Source organism: Lissotriton vulgaris, chromosome 3_1, assembly GCF_964263255.1.
Source record: "Lissotriton vulgaris chromosome 3_1, aLisVul1.2, whole genome shotgun sequence".
NCBI lineage: Eukaryota > Metazoa > Chordata > Amphibia > Caudata > Salamandridae > Lissotriton > Lissotriton vulgaris.
In genome coordinates, this window is record NC_141689.1 from 1,558,741,909 (window position 1) to 1,558,763,905 (window position 21,997).

Below are 21,997 nucleotides of genomic sequence, written 5' to 3' on the forward strand. Positions count from 1 at the left end.
GGCTCGCTATACAGGAGGTCGTTCTCCCAGTACACAAAATGTGACCCTGACTGATCACCTGAGGATTGGGCTGAGGCCTGCTGCCTCATGCCCACAAGAGAAGGGCACACCTTCTGTTGAGCACAGAATTCCTCCCTGGAGGGACCACCATCCTGCTGCCAATGGGTCAGCTCGGGCAGATCTCCCAGTTCGGCAATTTGTTCCCCTGTGGGCTCCAGGGCATCCCCCTCAGGGTCTACCTCCTCCTGGACCACGGGAACTACGGGGGCCGGTTTCCCGCGCCTCCTGCCTCTTCTCTTCACAGCTGGGTCCTGGGCCGTACTTTCAGGCTCCGGGACCCCAACAACACCTTTACTCGCTGTCATCGATCGAGTGGTTGCACACACCCACTCTGGCACACCCAACATTTTCAAGTGCGCCTCTCTCTCCACCTTAGCCCAAGGGGAGTCTTCTAAATAATTGCCCAGGAGACAATCGACAGGCATGGCGGGCCTTACAGCAACCTGTAGAGTTCCATGAAACTCCCCCCCCCGCCCCCCCCCCCCCCCCATTCAAAGGAAACCTGAGCTACCTCACACTCTTTCTGGGAGTTGTCAGCAGCTATCACAGGGTAGAATGCGTGGGGAACCACCTGCTCTCTGGACACTAAGTGACACTTGACAGCTGTCACACTCGCTCCGGTGTCTGAGAGCTTCCACTCTATGGCCATTAATGGTCACCCACTGCCTATATTTACTAGTGTTACTAGGCAGAGGGGGTGGAGGGACCATTTGCGCGTCTCCTAGCGAGACCAGGGACATCTCTGCGGGACCCCTCCCACCATGGACAACCATCTCCTCCCCTCCCAGGGCTACACTCGCCAACTGACTGGGGGGTGCACGCGGCGGTGCATTCGAATCCTTTTTGGGACACTGGGGGTCATAAAACCGGTGTCCCACCTGCCCACAACCGTAGCAGGTTAGGGGGCCCCTATGAACAGGTTTACCCGTCGGGGCCCCGGCTTCTTCTCAGGGGGAGGCTGGGAACCTTTCCCTTGGTTCCCTTGGGGATTACTTTGGGGCCCTTTCTGAGACTCCTTCTGTTTACCCTTGTCCCCCCCACTCTTCTGCTGGGGACCCTGCCCACCTTTGGCTGAGTCTCCCACTGGACCCTTGTGGACCCTGGTACTGACCCAGCGGTCCGCCTCCTCAGCAAGTTTTCTAGGGTTAGATATCTTGCTATCAATAAGGTGCTGGCGCAGCTCTGGAAAACAGTTATTAGACAAATGCTCCCAAGCAAACAAATCATAAAGAGCTTCGTAACTTTCCACTTTGCTGCCCTTCACCCAACCATCCATGGCTCTGCAAAAATAAGACACATACTCAACCCACGTCGTACCAGGCAACTTCTTACATTCTCTAAAAGTTTGTCTGTACTTCTCGGGGGTTAGGCCATACCGCAACATTAAAGCATCTTTCATATGAGCATACGACATCCTATCCTCAACAGGCATGTCTAACAGGGTATCTCTTCCCTCATTCACAAAGCGACCCCACAACCCCGCTCCCCAATTCTTCTCAGGGACCTGGTGGGCCAACAATGCTAACTCATATGCTTTAAACCACTGACCAATATCTTCGTTCCTATGATAATCTTTTATCACATCTTTGGGAAAGTAAAACTTACTTTCTGCAGGCCCAGATGGGATGCTGCCACCAGAGGGATTCAACTCTAACTTCTTAGCTTGGATCTCCAATTCCCTCAACTTGGTATCACGCTCCAAAGCCAACTTCTCTCTTTCAAAATCTAACCTTTTGGTCTCCAAATCAGCTTCTCTTCTACCTCTTGCATTTTCTAACTCCAACTGCCCATTTATCTTTAGCCTTGCCATTTCCATGTTGTATGCACGCTCCTTCGCCCTTTCTTCTCGTTCTTCAGGGGAAAGACCTTTGGAGGAAACACTGCTTCCGGGAGAGGACTCAGGCCCATTCGCTGGCGCCTCCTCTTCCCCTTCCACTGGCGGTACCACCACCGGATCAGTGGGATCTCTGTCCTCCAACCAGGCCTGCAATGCTTTGAGATATGTTTCCTTAGCCTTGAGACCTTTGGTAGGAACTTTAAACTGCTTGCAAAAGGATTTCAGCTGATTCAACGAGTAATCCTCGATCTTGCTTCTATCGAATTCCTCCACAACAACAGGGGTAGTGACTCCGGTGTCACTCATGGTCAAAACTGGCAGTGTTCAAAAAATCAAGCTTCAGAGAAGCGGAGAACCAAAAATAGTATCCTTCCTAATTAGATTGTGACTGCGCTATGGTCTGTTTTCACTATGTAGCGCACACTAATCACTGCACATGGGTCATAAATGCAAAGTTCAAATCCTCACCGCTGACCCACCAATGTTCGAACCGGCTGTCTCTAGTTGGCAGAGGTATACACTTCTGACAAATAGGGACACACCTTTTCTACTGATAATCAAAAGAGAACGGACACTGGTATCTGCAAAAACCATTAGTTTTTATCAAACCCTCATAGACATCCTGGAGTTGTTATAGCGGTATATCTTTTCATCCGCCCCATCAGGAGTCTTGGCATCGTCATAGGGTCAACGATTGACGTGCAGTATGCCTGCCTCACCCGAGGCTACTTCTGGTGTATGCAGAAGTGTCCAGAAATGAAAAAAGGATATTTAAAATATAATGACTAGCCAGAAGAACTTGGTTTTTAATCTAAAAAATTTTGACTGGTCACTAATATTAAAAAGAAATTGGGATATTCAGGTAGTTGAGTTACTAAACTACCATATCGTTTTTGAAAAAAGTCAACATGTTTCAGCTCATCGGGCCCACAGAGGGTCAGTGGAGCTTTCGTCAGGACATGAACAAAAAAACACACAAACAAAAATATATATGTATGACGCATACACCCTTTGTGTGTATGGTGAAAATAACACAATGGAATTTCCAAGCTGTGAAAGAAATCAATGAAATCGTTGTATCAAAAATATGTTCACTGGGTTTAGGCAGACATATACAAATATAGCATTGTTGTATGCAAAGACGAGAGTTAACCTGATTGCGGCATAACCCTCGTGGGGTGAGTATGTAGGAGAAAAATCATGGGTTTAGAAACAGATGGTACATGCTTATAAGCTTTCTATTTTAAGGATTTGTGACAAAAACTTTGCTTACAGGTCTCATGTGGGTGTCGGATGCAACGCGGTGTTAGAAAAATAAGAAAATGCACTTGCAAAATACATTCGATAGAGTGTGGTTTCGAGCACCGGTAACAATTCAGGCTTAGTGTAAAGAGTGACATGGTTACAATACGCTAGTATCTACATCGTCGATTAAGAGTCTATACGCTGTGTAAGAAACGACTCGCGTGTTAGTGAATCGCGGGTGTTGGGAAACTGAGGGTTTTACAAAAGGGGTTTACAACATTCGTGGTTTGTGCTACCAACTTCATGCACACCCCATAGAAAACCCGTAAGGTGCCTGGTGTTTTCAGAAGTTAGGTATCCAACAGGGAATCAGTCGCATCTGGATTTTCTCTACATTCGGAATAATATATATTCATTCAGGTTAGTTTAGGCCGTCATCTTACCTCTTTTCTTCGGAGACACTCAAAGAACGCCATTCTTACCCATGCGGCATCAATCTGTGAGCCTTGTGCTGACTCTGCCCCCGGCTGTGGGCGGGTCATGAGTTGCTGGTCTTTTGTACTGGCCAACGACACAAAGGTAGGACCATTTGTTTATGAGGCCGCTATAGTAGGCTAATGTATAGGGCTTGGGGAGCTTGGTTGCAGGCGGAGTTGTCGACACGGTTCAATGTCGATAAAGTTATCTCACAATGTTACCTGTATACATATTTTGCACTACTAGGGGAAAGATGTGAGGAGGATATCTTATCGATCATTCTTGTAGCTTATAGGGGTTAGAGCACATTCAGAATTCTGAGATGAACTATATTTACAATGACAGATATAGTCAGCAGTACATTTCATTTTCCATGGGTAAAATCAGTAAAGTTGGTTCCACGGAATATGGTCATTCATTCCTATTTCATCAGTCTTTAAGCGATCTACCCATCTCTGTTCTTTATTAAAAAGAACTTGTTCTGCGTTTTGATCCTTTGTTTCTAGCATTTCTAGTACTGTCCACTTAAGCTCATCACATGTATGGCCAGCTTCTATGAAGTGGGTGCATAATTTGGTCGTATTCTTTTTTAACCTGACATTGCTCCGGTGTTCCCCTATGCGGAGTTTGACTTTCCGGCATGTCATGCCCACATACTGCTTTTGGCATGGGCATGTGATCAAATATATCACGTGTGAGGAGTTACAGTTTGTATGGCTCCTTTGAGTCCATTTGAGATTGTCATTCAACTGTAAGGTCTTTGTACTCGACGTGAACTTACACACTCCACAGGTGCCACAGGGATAATGTCCGGTGACTGGTACCATATGTACATCTCTGATGGTTGACTTGAGAGGTGTTTTTCTCGGTCTTGTGTGTACAAGGAAGTCTTTAAGGTTCTTGGTTCTTCTGTTAGCAAAGCGAGGCTTTGGCCAGTTCAATGTTCCAGAGGTTAATATTTGCCAATTTTTCTTTGAGTTTTTGCACCTCATAGGTCGCTGGGCAAAACGTAGTCACGCAGGTGACGAGATCTTTGACTGGTTCTTTTTGTGTATTTTGTAGCAGGCAGTCTCTAGGTTGATTAGAGGCTCTTTTTCTACATTTTGATATTATTGATGATGTATAGTTTCTTTTTATGAGTTTTTGGCTCAATTCTTCTGCTTGTTTTTTGTAGTCCTCTTTTTTGCTGCAATTCCGCTTGTGTCTCAGGAATTGGCTATATGGGAGATTGTCTCGCAACGGGCGGGGATGGTAACTGTAATAGGACAACAAACAGTTTTTAGCTGTTGGTTTGGTAAATGTTTTTGTCTCCAATCTCCCATTTTCCACAAATATGGTGAGGTCCAAGAAATCAATTGTCTGCCTGTGTGCTGTCGAGGTAAATCTCAGCCAGCGGTCTCTGCTGTTTAGCCATTCCAAAAATATTGTAAGGTCAATTTTAGTATCCCAGATGAGGAGGACATCATCAATATATCGTTTCCAGTATTTTATACTGGAAACGTATGGGTTGGTATCATGAAGAATGCTTTCTTCCTCAAGGCGGCTCACGTAGAGTCCGGCCACCGAAGGCGCAAATGCACTCCCCATGGAGGTGCCATGGCATTGTAAAATTTGTATATGTCTGCCTAAACCCAGTGAACATATTTTTGATACAACTATTTCATTGATTTCTTTCACAGCTTGGAAATTCCATTGTGTTATTTTCACCATACACACAAAGGGTGTATGCGTCATACATATATATTTTTGTTTGTGTGTTTTTTTGTTCATGTCCTGACGAAAGCTCCACTGACCCTCTGTGGGCCCGATGAGCTGAAACATGTCGACTTTTTTCAAAAACGATATGGTAGTTTAGTAACTCAACTACCTGAATATCCCAATTTCTTTTTAATATTAGTGACCAGTCAAAATTTTTTAGATTAAAAACCAAGTTCTTCTGGCTAGTCATTATATTTTAAATATCCTTTTTTCATTTCTGGACACTTCTGCATACACCAGAAGTAGCCTCGGGTGAGGCAGGCATACTGCACGTCAATCGTTGACCCTATGACGATGCCAAGACTCCTGATGGGGCGGATGAAAAGATATACCGCTATAAAAACTCCAGGATGTCTATGAGGGTTTTCGATAAAAACTAATGGTTTTTGCAGATACCAGTGTCCGTTCTCTTTTGATTATCAGTTACTAGTTAAGGGGAAACGAATGGACTCTCTATCCTCTTCCCTCCCTTTTGTTTGATATCACACACCTTTTCTAGTCAGGGCAAGGGGATCACACCCTTTGATAACCCCTGCTCACCCCCTCGGTAGCTTGGCAGAGCAGATAGGCTTATCTCGGAGGCTGTGCGTTAAGCATTTATGACCACATACAGTAATAAAGTGAAGGCACTACAAATGGACACGACACAGTAGTATTATAAAAATAAGTATTTTTATATAAGGCTTAGCACAAAACCAAATAACGACAAAAATGTACACAATCTTAATAAATACTCTGGGAAGGAAAAAATAGTTCAAAGGTAGTTCTTCTTTTAGCACAAAGTCTTTAGTATCAAAGCAAATCTTCTTCTTGGAAACACAGTTCTTAGCAACAGGGTAACTCACACGGGAGCTACACGACGTCGAGGCAAAGTTAATCCAAAGGTTCGGCGTTGACCGCGAGGAGCGCTACGTCGAGCCCGGAGTCGCACGGACTCCCAACAACACAGTACCTTAGGAAAATGAAGCACACGATGATCAGCGGCGTCAAGCAATCCGGCGTCGCGTCTTCGGTGTCGATCAGGCCTCAGCAGGCGTCGTTGTCGATGATGCGGTTGCAAAGTGTGAGCAGCGCTCATGGCGTCGAGAGGGCACGAGGGCGATGCGATCAGCAGCGGTGCAGACACGAGGTCCCTTGGAGCTGGAGCCGTACTCCCACTCACTGGGGTTGCTGCTGGCGTCGATAGGGCCCAGCGGCCGGTCGTCGAGGAAGCGGGACACTGGGGCCGTTACCCACTATGTCGAGCTGGATTCGGCGACGTCCGTCGGGGTCGAGATTGCTGGTTCTTTCAGAGGTGCTGGATTCACAGTTTCCAGCAAATAGCACTTTAAGCAGATAAAGTCCTTTAGCCCTGTGACTTCAGCAGGAGACTGGCACTCTTCCAGTCCTTGGAGATTTTCTTAGCAAGCGTGAGAGTACACACACAGTTCCTCTCTCCTGGTTCCTAGGCAAAAATAAAGAAGCACTGCAGGATTCCCCCCAGCAAACAGCACACTGGCAGAAGGGGTAGGCAAGTCCTCAGATCAGCAGGCCTCTTGTCCTTGGTTACAGGGTTCCTTGTCAGAAGTGATCTAAATTCTTGGTTCAGGGGTCCTTCTCTTATACCCCTTTTCGGCTTTGATCCCTTTGTCCATGCAGGGGAATTTCCCAACATCCTGGGTCTGTTGTGGGTGGAGCCAGGCAGAAGCACCTGGCCTATTCATTGCGCAGGGCTGGGTCCTCAGACGCCAAGCAGGAGGTGGAGCCAGCATTGACACTGGCAGGAGCAGAGCTATCGGCCTCCTGGCAGGAGGTGGGGCTAGGATCGTCCATGGCAGGCGCAGAGCCATCAGCCGCTTGGCAGGAGGTGGAGCCAGCATTGTATCGGGCAGGGCAGGCTATCAGCAACTACTCTCCCCCCTACTCTCAACGCAAATGTCCCACCCATCCCACACTGACTCATCCAGACCTGTGGAGCCACCCAGCTCCTGTCACACACACGCAGGACCAGCAGAAACCAGATATGGTTAGACAAGAAAATAGACACTTTCTAAAAGTGCTATTTTCAAACCCAGAGTCCAAAAACCATCCACACCAACTGATGCGTAATTAAACCTAGAGTTCAGGGATACCAAACTCGACATTGCTCCATGCTCCCCGAGCCAGCTAGGATCATAGCACTAATAATCCCGGCGGCCCATCCTAACTAATGGAGAGCAGGCTACCTCTCAATAGTGAAGCACGAAGATGGCTGTAATTCACTATTAGGACATGCCAACTTGGTCAGGCGTGTCCTACCTTATACTTACAATGCACCCTGCCCGTGGGCCTACCATAGGGGTGACTAACATGAAGTCAAGGGAAGGTTTGAGGGGCTGGCAAGTAGGTATACTTGCGCAGCCTGCGTGACAGCACTAGGCTGCACGTGGGTCTCGCAATGACCGACCCGTAGACATTCTTTTACGATGCCGCTCTTGTGGGTGGCAACGCGTGCTGCAAGCCCACGAGCGGCATTTGTATTTACAAGCCCCGGCACTCCTGGTGCACTAGACTAGGGACTGACAGTAAACCAAATAAGCCAAACATGGATACAATCGATACATCCATTTAACATCGGGAGCACTTGCGCTGTGGCACTGATCAGCAGTGGCACGGCGCCCAAAGCATATACCAGCAAAAACATTGTAAAACAGTGGAGGCAAACGGAAAAAAATGGAGGAGAGACTCAAGCCAATGATGTCAGGTCTAACAGGGACTGATCCATTCCAGGCTAGATTTTGGAAACTCTGACTCTTACCCTTGCTATTGGGTTGGGGTGTTCTCTAAATAGCCATTTACGAAACTTGAGGCCAGAGCTGAAAAATACTAGGGTCTCCTCCAAATAAGGACAAGGACACCCAATGGAACGTGTTAACTTCTACACGCAGGGCATTTTTCCTAGTTGTCCTAACATGGCCTATTATGGTGTGCGTGGTCCATTTAAGATTGTCGCTACGGTTTGTCTGGAATGAATAGGGACTTATTAGGGTCTACCAGCCTGAGTATTAAGGGATTCAGTCTATAGGCCAGGACTCCTGTGTACAGCTTATTGTCCGTGCTGAAGAGTGATATCGGCCTATAAGAGGTGTAAAACATAGTTTTTTCCAAGCTTCGGAATCTGTAATCAAAGCTCCTAGCATGGAATCTGACCATGTATCAGACTCTGAGAGAGGGTTTAAAGGGTAAATTAGAAGAGGATCAAAAGTGTGGCAGAATGTCTTTTTGTGATATTGACTTTTGAGAGGTAATCTCCAATTTGCTTTGGGAATCTCTTTTTAGCGTAGTATAATGTGCTATAGAAGGCCCTGAACTCTTGTAGGATGACAGGGTCTTGTTTGATATGCCTTACGTGTTAGCTTCTCTTTACCGCTATACTTTCTCTGGCTATCCTTACTCTATGCTTACAGCAAGCATTTTGAGCCCACTCTCCCCTTCCCCCCCCCCCCTCCCCCCTCCCCCCCCCCCCCCACACATAATAGTTTTGTTTTGTTCAGAGAAATGTACTATGCCTTGTTTGTATCTTGCATTTTAAACTGGGATTTCATTGTATAAGTTTTATAGTCTCTCTGTTCGCTCTCTTCTGTATTCATTCTAGCCAAGATGGCGTTTACAGTGGTCGTAGTGACGGATCTAAGTGTCAAAGGATGTTAATGCTGCTGATCTTTTAATTTTCAGCTAGATAGCGAGTGATATCCTCCTGGATCTGTCTTTTTGAGTGATGGTGTGTCTCAGTCTTCATTGATTTGTTGTAACTATATCTTTTATGGATTTCCAATATGAATTGGACCGGTGCGTGATCGGATATTGCCCTATCTCAGAGTTGATTACTTTGGGAATTATGTGTGGTGTGCCTATGAAGTGTCCAGTCTTGTGTATGTGTGCTGGGATGCACAGTAGTTTGTAAAATAGTTATTTGTTTGAATGTTGTGTCCACGAAATATCTTTTCACCCTAGATCCTCCAGCCATTTCTGCTTGCTTCCAGAGATGGGCCCCGGCTGGAATGTCCATATCATTGTCCGTCACCAAGTTAAGGTTTCATCCAATCCAGACTCCCTATGTGGTGTTTGTAGAAGGTTGCTTGTAGTCTGTTTCAGAAACCCTTCTTGACCTTTGTTTAGGGCATAGGTGTTTGCTAGAGTGAAAGTGAGTGTCCCCCATGAGATGTGCAGGGCTAAGACACATCCACTGTCTTCCAGTAAACCATCCCTTAAAGGAGCTAGACATCATAACTCCTAAGCTTTTTAGTGAATCCAAAGGACAAAAATGTAAGAGGGAACCATTTGGATCTCCACTGGTGAGTCTCTAAAACAGAAGTTTCTTTTGTGAGGCAAATATCACTGTTCGATTCATAAAGCATCAATTATACTGCCAATGTTATGGCTGGGGCATTTAGGCTCTTGAGTGTTAAAGCTAATGATGTTCAATGAGCACACTCTGATCCCCTTCTAGGGTCCTTTCCTAATCCCCTGAATATCCCTCATACTTGAATCTGTCCTGTGGAAAAGTGGTTAAACAACTTGGACTCTTGTGTATCATCCTCCCCTGGTTTCCTACCTTTGCATTATCAAGTCACTACCCATTGGAACAACACGAAACCAACTTTCTCTACACCCTACCTGGGAATATTTTTAAGACTATATCCAAATCTTGAGAACCAAAATCTTACAGGGCCCAATAAAACTTTTTGCAAGCTGTCTTCATGACCCTGTGCCCACGACCCAGGCCATAATGTAATGGAAGCTATGATCTCTCATTCCCCCGGATGTGCATTCTAGACAGAAACTACTTTAGACATTAAAGTTTTTCTGCCTTGAAAATCACACTATTTTACCCTGAACAAAAATGTTTGTTGTTTTTTCTATCTTTCACTTTCTCTATAACCGCTGACCTCCGGAATATACTCCACTTCAAACGGAAATGAATATTTTTTTCTAGCTAGTACATCTCAAAGTAGGTCTTTTCAGAAATACCTAGTCACTGTCTTTTCCTCTGGAATTATTACTGCTGCTAAATCTAGGATAAGTTGTGAACACATGTAGCTTAAAGAAACAAAACTGAGAAAGTAAAATTGTTCTGGAACTACTGAGCACTTTGGGGTGGTTGAAGGGCAACCGGCAGTAGGACAATGTAAATGAGAATTTTTCTAGTGGAAACTATTTTTCATGTTTTTCTGCGTATATTTAATAAATGAACTATAATTTACCTATTTTATTTACAACATTTCTGGATCTGGTTAATTCTGAAACCATTTTTACATGCAAGAAACTTTTCTGTATTATCTCATTTTAGTACTGTGAGAGTCACGTGGCACTACATGTATTCATTCTTAAGGGTACTGACATGTACCCCTTTTCTCGAACTTCCCCCGCCACCCCACCAAGTAAAAGCTTTCAGCTTGGAAATTATGTTGTCCTTGTTCGGGAGAAGGTAAGGAAGCTTTTGGCGAGTATAATTTTCTTTTTCAGAAATCCTCTGCTCAACAAGCTAGTAACTTTTGCTTCTGAGCATGCATCCCAGGTATTCGTTATATTGCCCTGACCACCACCATTCTTCCTAATTGTGCTGGCACATGGGTTCTTAAATAAAATAAAAAATGACTGCATTAGTCGCAATGCTTCTTTAAGTAATTATTCCATGTTTTCTCCATAGATCGTGTGTTCCACTCTGAGGAAAACACAGACAAAGTGTACCACGAAATGGCAGTCCCTATAATTAATTCCGCCATTCAAGGATACAATGGTGAGTTTTTCTTTCAATCTTTGCTTTTAGTAGAAGTTTTTTTATCTGCCTTTTTCTGTAATCTTTTTCTGGAAATGTATTTTTTTTAATAGGCACAATATTTGCTTACGGACAAACCTCTTCGGGGAAAACCTACACCATGATGGGCACCAACACATCTTGTGGTATTATACCACAAGCCATTCACGATGTCTTTAAAGTAATTAATGAAGTAAGTTATTACTTTTGTATCTAAGTTGATTTTGCAGGTTCCTATGTTTTTTTATGGAAGCTTCTTGATTGTGGCTGATTCCCCCTCACGTATTAAACATGAACTCTTACTGCTTTATGTGATTCCTTTCCTTTAAGAAATATGCCACAGTTGTGGCTAGGATTTGGATAGGCCATTGGTGTGATCTAACAGTCTTCCCTTATTCTTTATTTCATTACTCCAGTGAAGTATGGCTCAGTGCTACAACTATTGGTTTTGCTTCGGCGCCAGGCCCCTCCAGGATATTGCGGTATAATCTCGAAAATGTTATGGTACTAGGCAGTAAATTTTGACTCGCTCAAACTGTTGCTGCGTTTTTTACACAAATCAAGGATACGTACCTTAATGTCTTGCCCACATCCATATAATAAAAAAACATGGACACAGCGAGCTGTAAGCAACCCTTTGCTGTATCAGCTCACTCTTCTTGCACTTGTCCTTTCAATATACTTTTTTCTCCCTGGATACATTCTTACTGTTTGCATCATGGTTTTAGTTCCTCAAATACCTATGTATGTAGTTATTGTGTTACCTATTTCAGTGACACTTGTCTATGTGGAAACCTTTCCATTTTGTTTCTAAACTCGTGTTAAAAGTTGCAGTCAGCCAATCACTCTGTCTTTTTTGGTTCTTAAACATTTCCCAAAGACTAACCTCATTAAAGTATTTTCACTGAACAAATCATGGAATGTGCTTTATTTTGCCCATGTAGAACGAAGTGGTAACGTGAGTCAATTATATCATGCAGTAGATCTTTCTGCATTTCTTGATGCTTTCTATGTTTAAAGTATTTTATTATTAGAAAGGTACAGCTGCATAGAAGAGCAAACATATAGGCATACAATGTTAGCGGCAGGAAGTATCCCAGGATTAAAGTTTCCATGACCCAGCCCTAGGGGCTGCCTCAGAGTCCTGCGCGGTGCGTAGAAATATGTAAATGAAGGGAGGGAGCAGCCTCGTACAGTCCTGTACCCTTCCACAAGTCAACAAAAAACCCCCAACGACCCCCCCTCCCCACCACCCACCCTGTCCAGTGTTGCGTATTATGGAAATAAACCGTCTACTTTGTAATCCATCCGGGCCACACTCTTACTCGTAGGGTCGTACCTCCTTCCCTCCAGTGGAACAGTGTTTCACAGCGGGGGTGTAAGCCTCATTAGTCTTAGGTATCTAGGGCATGTAATTTCCTTGAATTCCGTGGCCAATAGCGAGTGAAAGGGCTGCCACAGCTCCTCAAAACCAGTAACATCTCCCACTAACGTAAGTGACAGCTTTTCCATCCCCAGAACATGCCACAACCTATGAAGCCAGCCTGTGTGAGATGGGACGGTAGGCGTGCGCCAGTGTATCAGTATGTTTTGTACTGCCGAGCCCAACATAATAGCAATCTGCCGTCCCCTTTTGGATTTCAGAGGGTACATTAAGCCATTTGGGAGACCCAGCAGGGTATACGCCGGAAACCGAGGCAGTTCAATCTCAAAGCATGTATCAATGTCATCCAACACCGTTGACCAGTAGGTGTGTAGTATGGGGCAGTCCCAGAGGATGTGTGTTAGTGTACCAATCTGTCCACACTCGCGCCAGCATTTGTCACTGAGGAGCCTATTCATCTCATGCAATCGTTCCGGGGTGTAGTACCAGTAGGTGGTAACCTTGGTGAAGGTTTCCGTGAGGCCCACGTGATAGGCCGAGTGCCTCGCTCTATACGAAATGTGGTCCCACTCCTTAAGGCTAAGTGTTCTCCCTAGTTCCTTGTTCCAACGTTCCCGGCCAGGAATGTGGAAGTGGGAAGACGGGAGCTGGAGCATCCTGTATAGGTCAGTTATGAGTTTGGCGTCTGAGGTGCGAGTGATCAGCCACCTTTCAAACGGCAGCAACTGCCTGTCCGCTGATTCTCTAACACTCGGCTGTAAAGCCCAGTGCCGGACCTGCCAGTACCTCATGCGGTCGGTTTCGGTCATCTGGTAACTATCTTTAAAGTCCTGGAAGGAAATCACCCCCTCAGCATCATACATGTGGAAAAGTGCCCTACAGCCCCTGTCCCTCCAGTGCGAGAAGGCCCCTCGCTCCATACCTGGTGTGAAATCTGGATTGTCGACGATCGGCGTGAATGGCGAGGGAAACGAGGTGAGATCAAATGCGCGATAGGTAGCGTCCCACACTCTCAGCGGCACACGCGTGATATAAGAAGCATAGAGATTCGCGGGGCGATGTGGCCTGCGAAGGAATGGAATTTCTTGTAAGGGGCGCCCGGCGACCGCCTGGTCCTGGAAGAGCCAGTGTTTGTCGGACTCCCACCTACTCCATTCCACCAAGTATCGCAGTTGTGTTGCTTGGAAGTATTTGCGGAGATCAGGGATACCTAGCCCCCCGGCTTCCGGTGCTAAGGTAGTGAGTGCGCGGCGCATTCGGGGCTTACGGCCCTGCCACACAAAGCGGGACACCTCAGTTTGCCTCTGGTGAATCCAGCCCTTGGGGGGCTGCAGAGGTAGCGCCCGGAACAAGTACAAGATTTGGGGCAGAATGGTCATTTTGACCGCCGCAACCCTACCAAGCATGGAGATCATCCCTTTGTTCCATCTCCCAAGTTCTTCCCTCACCTTCACACCCACCGCTCCATAGTTGATTGAGACCATGGCCTGCAACGTTGGTGCCAACGCAATCCCCAGGTATTGTACCTGATCTCTCGACCAACGTAGGGGAAAGAGCCTTTGCAGGTCGCTCCTCACCGCCGATGACAGGGATATGTCCAAGGCCGTGGACTTTTCAACATTCATTCGAAAGCCCGCCACATTCTCGAAAGCCTTAAGTTCAGCCATACATGCAGGAAGGGCCTGCCTCGGATTCTCCAACGCAAAAAGTACATTGTCCGCGTAAAGGCTTATTGCATGGGTGAAACCGCCTATCCGCACTCCAGTCACCGCTCTATTCTGCCGAACCCGTTGGGCAAAGGGCTCCATATAGAGCGCGAAGAGAAGGGGGGAGAGAGGGCAGCCCTGTCTTGTTCCGCGCTCGATACTAAACCGTCGGGAACCACAGCCATTCACTCGCACGGTCGCAGAGGGGAATTTATAGCAGTTAAACACCATGGTCCGGAATTTCTCCCCCATTCCAAACCGTGCCATCACCCGCTCGAGGTAGGGCCAGTGCACCCGGTCAAACGCTTTCTCAGCGTCAACTGAGAGTAACATCCTCTCTCCTGGAATACGTGAAGCTTTTTCTAGGACGTGTGTAAGTCTCTTAGTGTTGTCTACAGTTTGGCGTCCGGGCACAAAGCCAGCTTGATCTGGTTCAATCAGGCCGGGAAGGTACTGTGCCAGTCTTGTCGCTAGGATCCCCGTGTAGATTTTCAAATCCACGTTTAATAAGGAGATCGGTCTATACGAGCCGCATTGTTTCCTGTCTTTCCCCGGTTTGGGAATCACCGATACCGTTGCCTGTAAGAGGGCAGGAGGGATGGCTCCCGGGTCAGAAAAGGAGTTAAACAGTTTGGTCAAGACCGGAGCCAGCGTCGCGCTGAACGTTTTATAGAAGAGGGCGGTGTACCCGTCCGGGCCTGGGGCTTTCCCTAACTTGAGTTTAGAGATCGCCGCTATCACCTCCTCAATCCTAATGTCTCTCTCAAGATAGCTCGCTTGTTCGGGGGTCAGGGATGATAGGGCCACCGAATCAAGGTAATCATCCGGGTCGGCCATGCGCGTGGTCTCCGCCGCATACAGGTCACCGTAAAATCGGCGGAAGGTCTCAGCAATTTCTTCGTCGCCTGAAATCCCCTGTCCCGCGCTCCCCGCCAGTTCTTTCACTTGGCGATTCTGATGCGCCACTCTCAGTTTGGCTGCCAGGAGGCGGCCACAGCGATCTCCGCCTGTGTAATAGGCGTGTTTGAGGCGTAGTGCGGCATATTCAGCCCTGTCTAAGTCCAAAGAGGACAAGAGTTTCCTAGCCACTTTCAACTGTTTCCAGACTCTCGGAGCCCCAGTGCGACGGTGTACGTGCTCCAGCTCCCTGACCTTCTGAGTGAGTTCCTCTCGTTTCATTTTCCTCTCGCGATTGTCCGCCGCGGATATTGCTATGAACTCCCCCCGTATTACCGCCTTAAGGGTCCCCCATTGAGTCGGTAGTGAAGTGTCAGCGTTAGAGTTGTGTAGCTGGAAGTCCTTCACCGAGTCCGTAATACTCTGCACCACCGTTTTTTTATGTAGGAGTGTGTCTCGGAGGCGCCAGACTCCCCTCCGGGCAGAGCCCTACGGCAGAAGGAAGGTCCCCGAGACTGGTGCATGGTCCGAGAGAGAAATGACACCCATTTCTGAGGCAGTGGCCAAGTTACGGACCGGTCCAGAGACCAGTAGGTTATCTAGCCTAGCGTATATGTGCGTGTGAGTAATAGGAAAAGTCCCTGTCGGTGGGGTGGAGCTCGCGCCAGAGGTCGTGTAGGTCGGAATCAAGTAACTGCGCCTTAACTGCTAGTGAGAGTTCTCCAGTCTGCGGGCGTCGCTGCATTGATCTATCTGTGGAAGAGTCAAAGACCAGGTTAATGTCCCCTCCCAGTATGACGTGTGTATCTGGTGACGCTGTGGTATCCTCCAACGCCTTGCGCAAAAATCTATCTTGTTGTTCGTTTGGGCCATAAATCGTGCCAACCGTGAATACCAGGGTTCCCAGTTTAAATCTATAGACCAAGAGCCTCCCCTTTTGTTCTGCAAATTTGTGTAGGACTTCCCCCTTGAATGTTTTGGACAAAAGAATGGCCACCCCGGCCGTTTTAGTGGTGTTGGAGGAAAAGAACTGCGTAGGGAAATGGCGGGACCTTAACCTGTGACAATCACTAGCCAATAAGTGGGTTTCCTGAAGCAAACAGATGTCTGCCTGGGAGTGCTCCAGTAGTGACAGTACCGCCCTCCTCTTTGTGGGATTGTTCAGACCCTTAACATTCAGGGTGACTATTTTTAATTCTGCCATGGATAGTCGGGACTACTGTGGCTATGTGTGCAACTTAGAATGCGCGGCATCCCGATGACCACCCAGTGAACATGTGCGACTAGACCGTCCCTCGTAGTTACAGTATAAGCACTGGACAGGGTAGCCCCAAACTCTCCCCATTCAACATTCCCCTTCCCCAACTCCCAACAGTCTCCCCCCTCACTGTCCCTCAACTCACATCGAAACTCCTGACCCGACATTCTCCCCCCCTTCATTCTCTCAACCCCCATCCCCACCCCCCAACTCTGTCCCAATTCAAACCCCCAACAATTACTGAAAGTAGTCCCGGGCAAGTCTCGAAAGACTAGCCCACGGTGTGTTACCTTGGTGGACGTCCAGCCACTCGTGTCAGCGCCATCGCTCCCTCCCTCTCACCCCAAGCCAGCCGTATCAGTGATGCTGAGATGAACTCCCCCCGGAGCTTCATTAAGCAGTCAATGCCACCTCCTCTGCACTCCCCAATTCCTCAGAGGCCGTCCGGATAGCGTTCTCCATTCCTGCCCGGATAGTGGGTGAGCCTGGCCTGCGAGACCCCCCACGTGTTCTCCTCCGTGCGACTCTCTGCCATCCCCCGTCGGTCGCACGTCGTCTCCGCGGTGTGGAGGACTCCGCCTCTTCCGTGGTGATACCCAGCACCTCGCAAGCATCCTGCAAGGATCGCAACTGATGTGTCTCCCCATGCCACTTGAAGATAATTCTGAATGGGTGACCCCATGAGTAGGGCGTTTCATGCTGTCTGAGGAAGTCAGTCACTATCTTGAAGGCTTTGCGTTTTTGAAGCGTAATCGCCGAGAGATCTTGATAAAGTGCCACAGGGTGATCCCGGAAGGTGAGGGATCGCTCCTTCCGCGCCTCTGACATTATTCTTTCCTTTAGCGGGAAGTCTGGGAGGAATGCCAAAATGTCCGGTGGAGGGCCATTTGCCCGTCTGGGGGGTCCCACCCTGTGAGCTCTGTCGATCCTGATGAGGAAATCAGGCCCTTCCCCCAGCACGGTCCGGAAGAGGTCCTGCAGGTACTTAACTATGTCCGGGTTCTCCTCAGACGATGGTACTCCCCGGACCCTTATGTTGTTCCTTCGTGACCTATTCTCTAAGTCCTCGTTATGCAATTGGAGGTCTAGATGTTGTTCCCTGAGAGTCAACACTTCCTGCTGTAGTAGAGTGATTTCCTCGTCCTGTCTTTGTGTGGAGCTCTCAACTGTGGCCACTCGGTCGCCCAGGCCGTCCACCTCCCTGCGCAGTTCTCGCACCTCACCTGCCACTTCCTGTTTCAGGGCTTGGAAGTCCTCTCTCAGTGTGCCAAAGAGAGATTCAAGAAATGATCTGGTGACCGGGGGCTCCGCCGTCGCGCCAGAATGTGAACTCCCAGCCGCCCCCGATGGGGAGGGCGCTTTGTCGCCTTTACTTTGTGATCTGCTGAGCAGCTCGGGCAGCGTACCTCCGGTCCGCTTGCTACCCTTTTGACCGGCCATGGCGCAGGCGTACCACCGGTGCGTGCGTCGTACTCCGCCTCGGTCCCCCCTGGAACGGAGCTTTTACAGACCCCTGTCCTCGGTCCGGGGTGAGAGCCGGATCACGTCTTCTCCAGAGGCTGTCGATGAGTCAGTGTGCTCTCACATCCACAGCCCGAGGCTGGGCCTTCCCTTCTTCCAAGCAGTGCAGGTACCTGGCTTGGCACCACTAGGGCGGCCAGCTGCTTCTAGTCTCAAATGCAGAGGCGTTCTCCAGACCCGGACCACGGCGGCTTCCCCGCGTCCCAGCAGGGCCCACCCTGGCTGGCCACTATGCTGTAGCCTGCGCCGGTTCCTCCATGGGTCTCCACTTGTCCCCTCGAGCTAATGAGAGCCAGGCACCCCCTGTAGACGTTCGTGCGGCAGCACCGTAGCGCGGGGCAGTGTTAATGTCCCCTGTTCACTGTTCCGATGCGTTCGTGGCAAGGGGGGGTGGCATCTGGGAGGCGTCCTTCACCCTGGCCTCTGCCTCAGTCCAACTCGCATGCAGCCTGGTGCCCTGCTACCCTGCCAAGGGGGCTGTGCTGTGTTGGGGCTGCACTGGACGCTACCGGTGCCGGAAGCAGTGGGCTCAGCGTCAGGACAGAGTCAGAGGGACCCCTGGTGCCCGCTGGAACACTAGTGGCCCGCAGCCCCCCCCGGGCGGCCGCCGCCGATCGTCAGCCAGGCCCACAGCAGGCCCCAAAGCCGGCCGCTTGCGTAGTCTGGAGCCTGGTCAATCCGGCTGCCCAGAGTGCAGTGGATTCCACACTTCGGCAGCCGGGCACTTCGCCTCAGGTTCCCCCTCTCACCTTCGCTCAATGTCCGGGCCCGCTCCCGGGGATTTGCTGCTCTGCTCAACGTCGCTCCCCGATCACTCGGGGAGACACCTTCCGCCCGCCCGGGAGAGAGCTCCGAACCAGCTCACCGCCATCTTGGTCCTCGGGGGGCGGGGAAGAAGCTTTGCGGGCGTCACCGGTGCCGGGTGTCCGTAGCCGGTTCCCGGACCTCTCCGCACCGTTCCCCGCTGTTTCCTCAGGCTAGCCGGTCCCCAGCGACCTCCGCAGTTCCTCCGGTCTCCACCTCCTCAAGGGCAAAAGCCGCGCCGGCTCCCGGCCACGCTGATCTGCTGCCAGGCGCTCCGGCATCCGCCAGTGAAGGCGCCTCCGTGCCTTTTCGGTGCGTTCGAGAGCACACCGTTTCCCCCGCTCCTGCAGCTGTACTTTGTGGCTCCGGGGGGGGGAGAAAGTAGCTGTAAATAAGGCTTGGGGCCTCAGAGGGGATCAGGAGCTCCGGAGCGCACGTCCTCCTACCCCGCCATCCTGGCCACGCCCCCTCTTGATGCTTTCTAGAAAGGATTGTACTACCTCAGCCTTTGAAAAACAAAAGTGATCCATCCCCGCTATTGTGGAGTGCTTGGTGTTTTTTAGGTCTCGCGACCTATCAATGCGCGCAAGCACATTGAGCGGAGCGAGAATTCATGTCGGCAAAATCCTCCTCAAACCACGGGCTTTCAGCCGCGGTTTTCTTTAAGTTCACGTGAATCACGTGATTAAAAAGCACGCGCATCGGCAGCATTTCTCCTGCACAAGGCTCGCAAAAGGCTCTCCTCCCTCCCCACATCAAAGGCATCAATCACCCTCCCACAGGCTTCCCCAGCGCTGCCCCGCCCCCTGCTTCACGGCCAGGCCATCTGTTCCCTGCCAGACCTCTCACACCTCCGTCACAGCATGCCTGTTTATGTGCTTGTTTTAAATGTTAGTAAAGTAGTGTATGCGGAAGACCGCTGATACATCCCCAAAGAGGCACACCGATATGGATCACAAGAAGTGGTTCAAAGTTCATTAGGCAATGATATTTATTTTCTTCAATTCATTATTTTCATGTTGCATTGGTTTGATATTAATAGCATATCAGAAGACAACGTGTTCGTTTGGAGTTATCATAAGAACATTTGACTCCAATGCATTTCGGGCTTGAAAGCCCTTGATCACGGAGAGCTGCAGAGGAAGAGCAAAAAGCGGGTGTCAGGGAATAAGTAAACTGGGAGAGCGTGTGGGCGTTTATTCGTGCTACTAGTGTGTGGGCTGGGTAGTTTACAAACAATAATGAACCGTGCACGGAACTAGAGTGAGGTATAGGTATAGGTGCGAGGAATATTACCGCGTGTGCCACTATAAACGAGCATTATAAAAAGAACATACGAGCGCTTTTAAACCGGCGCTACCGGGCTGGGTGATAACGGTGAAAAACCAAGGCTTACTTCATAGTGACTGGTAGCGCAAGGCTCCGCTGTCCACAGGTGTCAAGCTCGTTGTCAACAGAGTTCGTGTGGAAGGCTGCCGTGTATGTAGGCAGGCGAGTGATGACGGACTGACGTCAGGGGTAGATTCATGCAGGTTGGAGTGGTTAGTAGGAAAATGTGGCGGCCATTACAAAAAGGAGGATTATAGCGTGAGGGAACAGTGAAAGAGTGTGAAACAAGCAAAAAAAAGTACAAAAAGAATTCGGAGGATGGTGAAACAGACAATTATGACATATCGTTAATACATCTGAGCAATATATCAAAAGAATATATCACAGAAAACAGCCAAATTCAGTGCGATCATTGAGCCCATGGGGCTTAAGAGTCTGCAATAGGTAAATCCATTCCAGTTCTCTCCTTAATAGCAGTTTGGTATTGTCGATGCCTTCTTTCCTAGAAACAGTTTCTAAGACTATGAATTTAAGTTGGGCGATGGTATGGCGTGCATCAATAAAGTGCATGGCAATGTTGGATTTTTCCAGTCTCAATCTGATGTTGGATTTATGCTCGTTAAGACAAGTTTTTATTTTCCGTTCAGTCTTACCAACGTAAAGTTTGCCACATGGACATTTTAGGGCATAGATTAAGTTGGAGGAGTCACAGGTTGCATCGACTTGAAGTTTGATGTTGTGTCCTCTCATTGGATGCTGTATAGTGTTACCTTTGATGACATTATGGCAATGATTACAGTTCAGACAGGGTTGAGTACCACGGTGGGATTTAGGTTCATCAGTGGGCCTGGCAAGGATCTCTTTAATGTTTCTACTCCGAGTGTGTGCAAATATCGGAGGCTTGTCAAAGATACCCTGAAAATCAGGTTCATTTTGTAGAATGGGCCAATGTTTCCATATAATCTTTTTGTAAGCTGGGCTTGCCGTGGAGAATTTTGAGACTAGTACTATACGTTGTTCTGGGCTTTTCAGGGTTTTGGCCAGGCTATTGGGTCTGGAGATGGTGGCTACACGCGATTGTGCATTTTGTAAGACAGTGTCGGGGTAACCACGTTCACGGAATCTGTTATACATTTCCATAAGGCGTCTGTCAATCATGGTGTCATCAGATACAATGCGTTTGACTCGCAACATTTGAGAAAACGGGAGATGTTTCTTCACGGAGCCTTGGTGGAAACTGGCATAGTGGAGAGAGTTGTTGCGATCAGTACTCTTTCTATGAAGATCCGTGATGATTCCTTCTGGTGTGTTTTTGATGTGGACATCAAGAAATGCAATTTCAGTTTCACTAATTTGCCAAGTTAACTTGATGCGTGGATCTTTACTGTTAATGTCTCAATAAGTCATGTAGTGATTCCTTAGTATCAGACCATAAGAAAAATAGGTCATCGATGTACCGCACGTACAATTTGGAGTGATTTTGAAAGCTTGCATTGGTGTATAAGTAGTTTCTTTCGAAGTTCTCCATATATGTATTCGCATATGACGGGGCAGCACAGTTTCCCATAGCCATTCCGGAGAGTTGTAAGAACCATTGGTCATCAACTTTGAAGTAGCTGTGGGACAAGATGAAAATCATCAATTCCATTAGGAACGTTTGCATTTGTGGATCAATGTCACTTTTAAGTAAGATCTGCTCGATGGCTTCAATTCCCCCAAGATGGGGTATTGATGTGTATAATGAACTCACATCAGCTGTGCAAAGGACGAACGACTCATTATTCAAGCTTTGAGCACTGGATAATTTTGTGAGGAAGTCCGTGGTGTCTTTGATATAACTCACTGATTGGGTGACTAGAGGTTGCAGATATTTGTCTACAAATTTGCCAGTTGTTTCGTGAATGGATCGTTTAGTAGAGACTATGGGCCTAAACGGAGGGTCCAT

At 48.3% G+C, this 21,997-nt stretch overlaps 1 protein-coding gene across 1 annotated transcript in view; it reads left to right on the forward strand.

Annotated features, from left to right (window-relative positions):
- The window catches only part of CENPE (centromere protein E), a 1,817,274-nt gene that overhangs the window by 78,293 nt on the left and 1,716,984 nt on the right, over window positions 1-21,997 (forward strand). Inside the window, exons 3-4 of the mRNA XM_086962044.1 lie at window positions 11,046-11,135; window positions 11,228-11,346. Coding sequence (XP_086818170.1) covers window positions 11,046-11,135; window positions 11,228-11,346 — 209 coding nt within the window. The remainder of the gene's footprint in view (window positions 1-11,045; window positions 11,136-11,227; window positions 11,347-21,997) is intronic.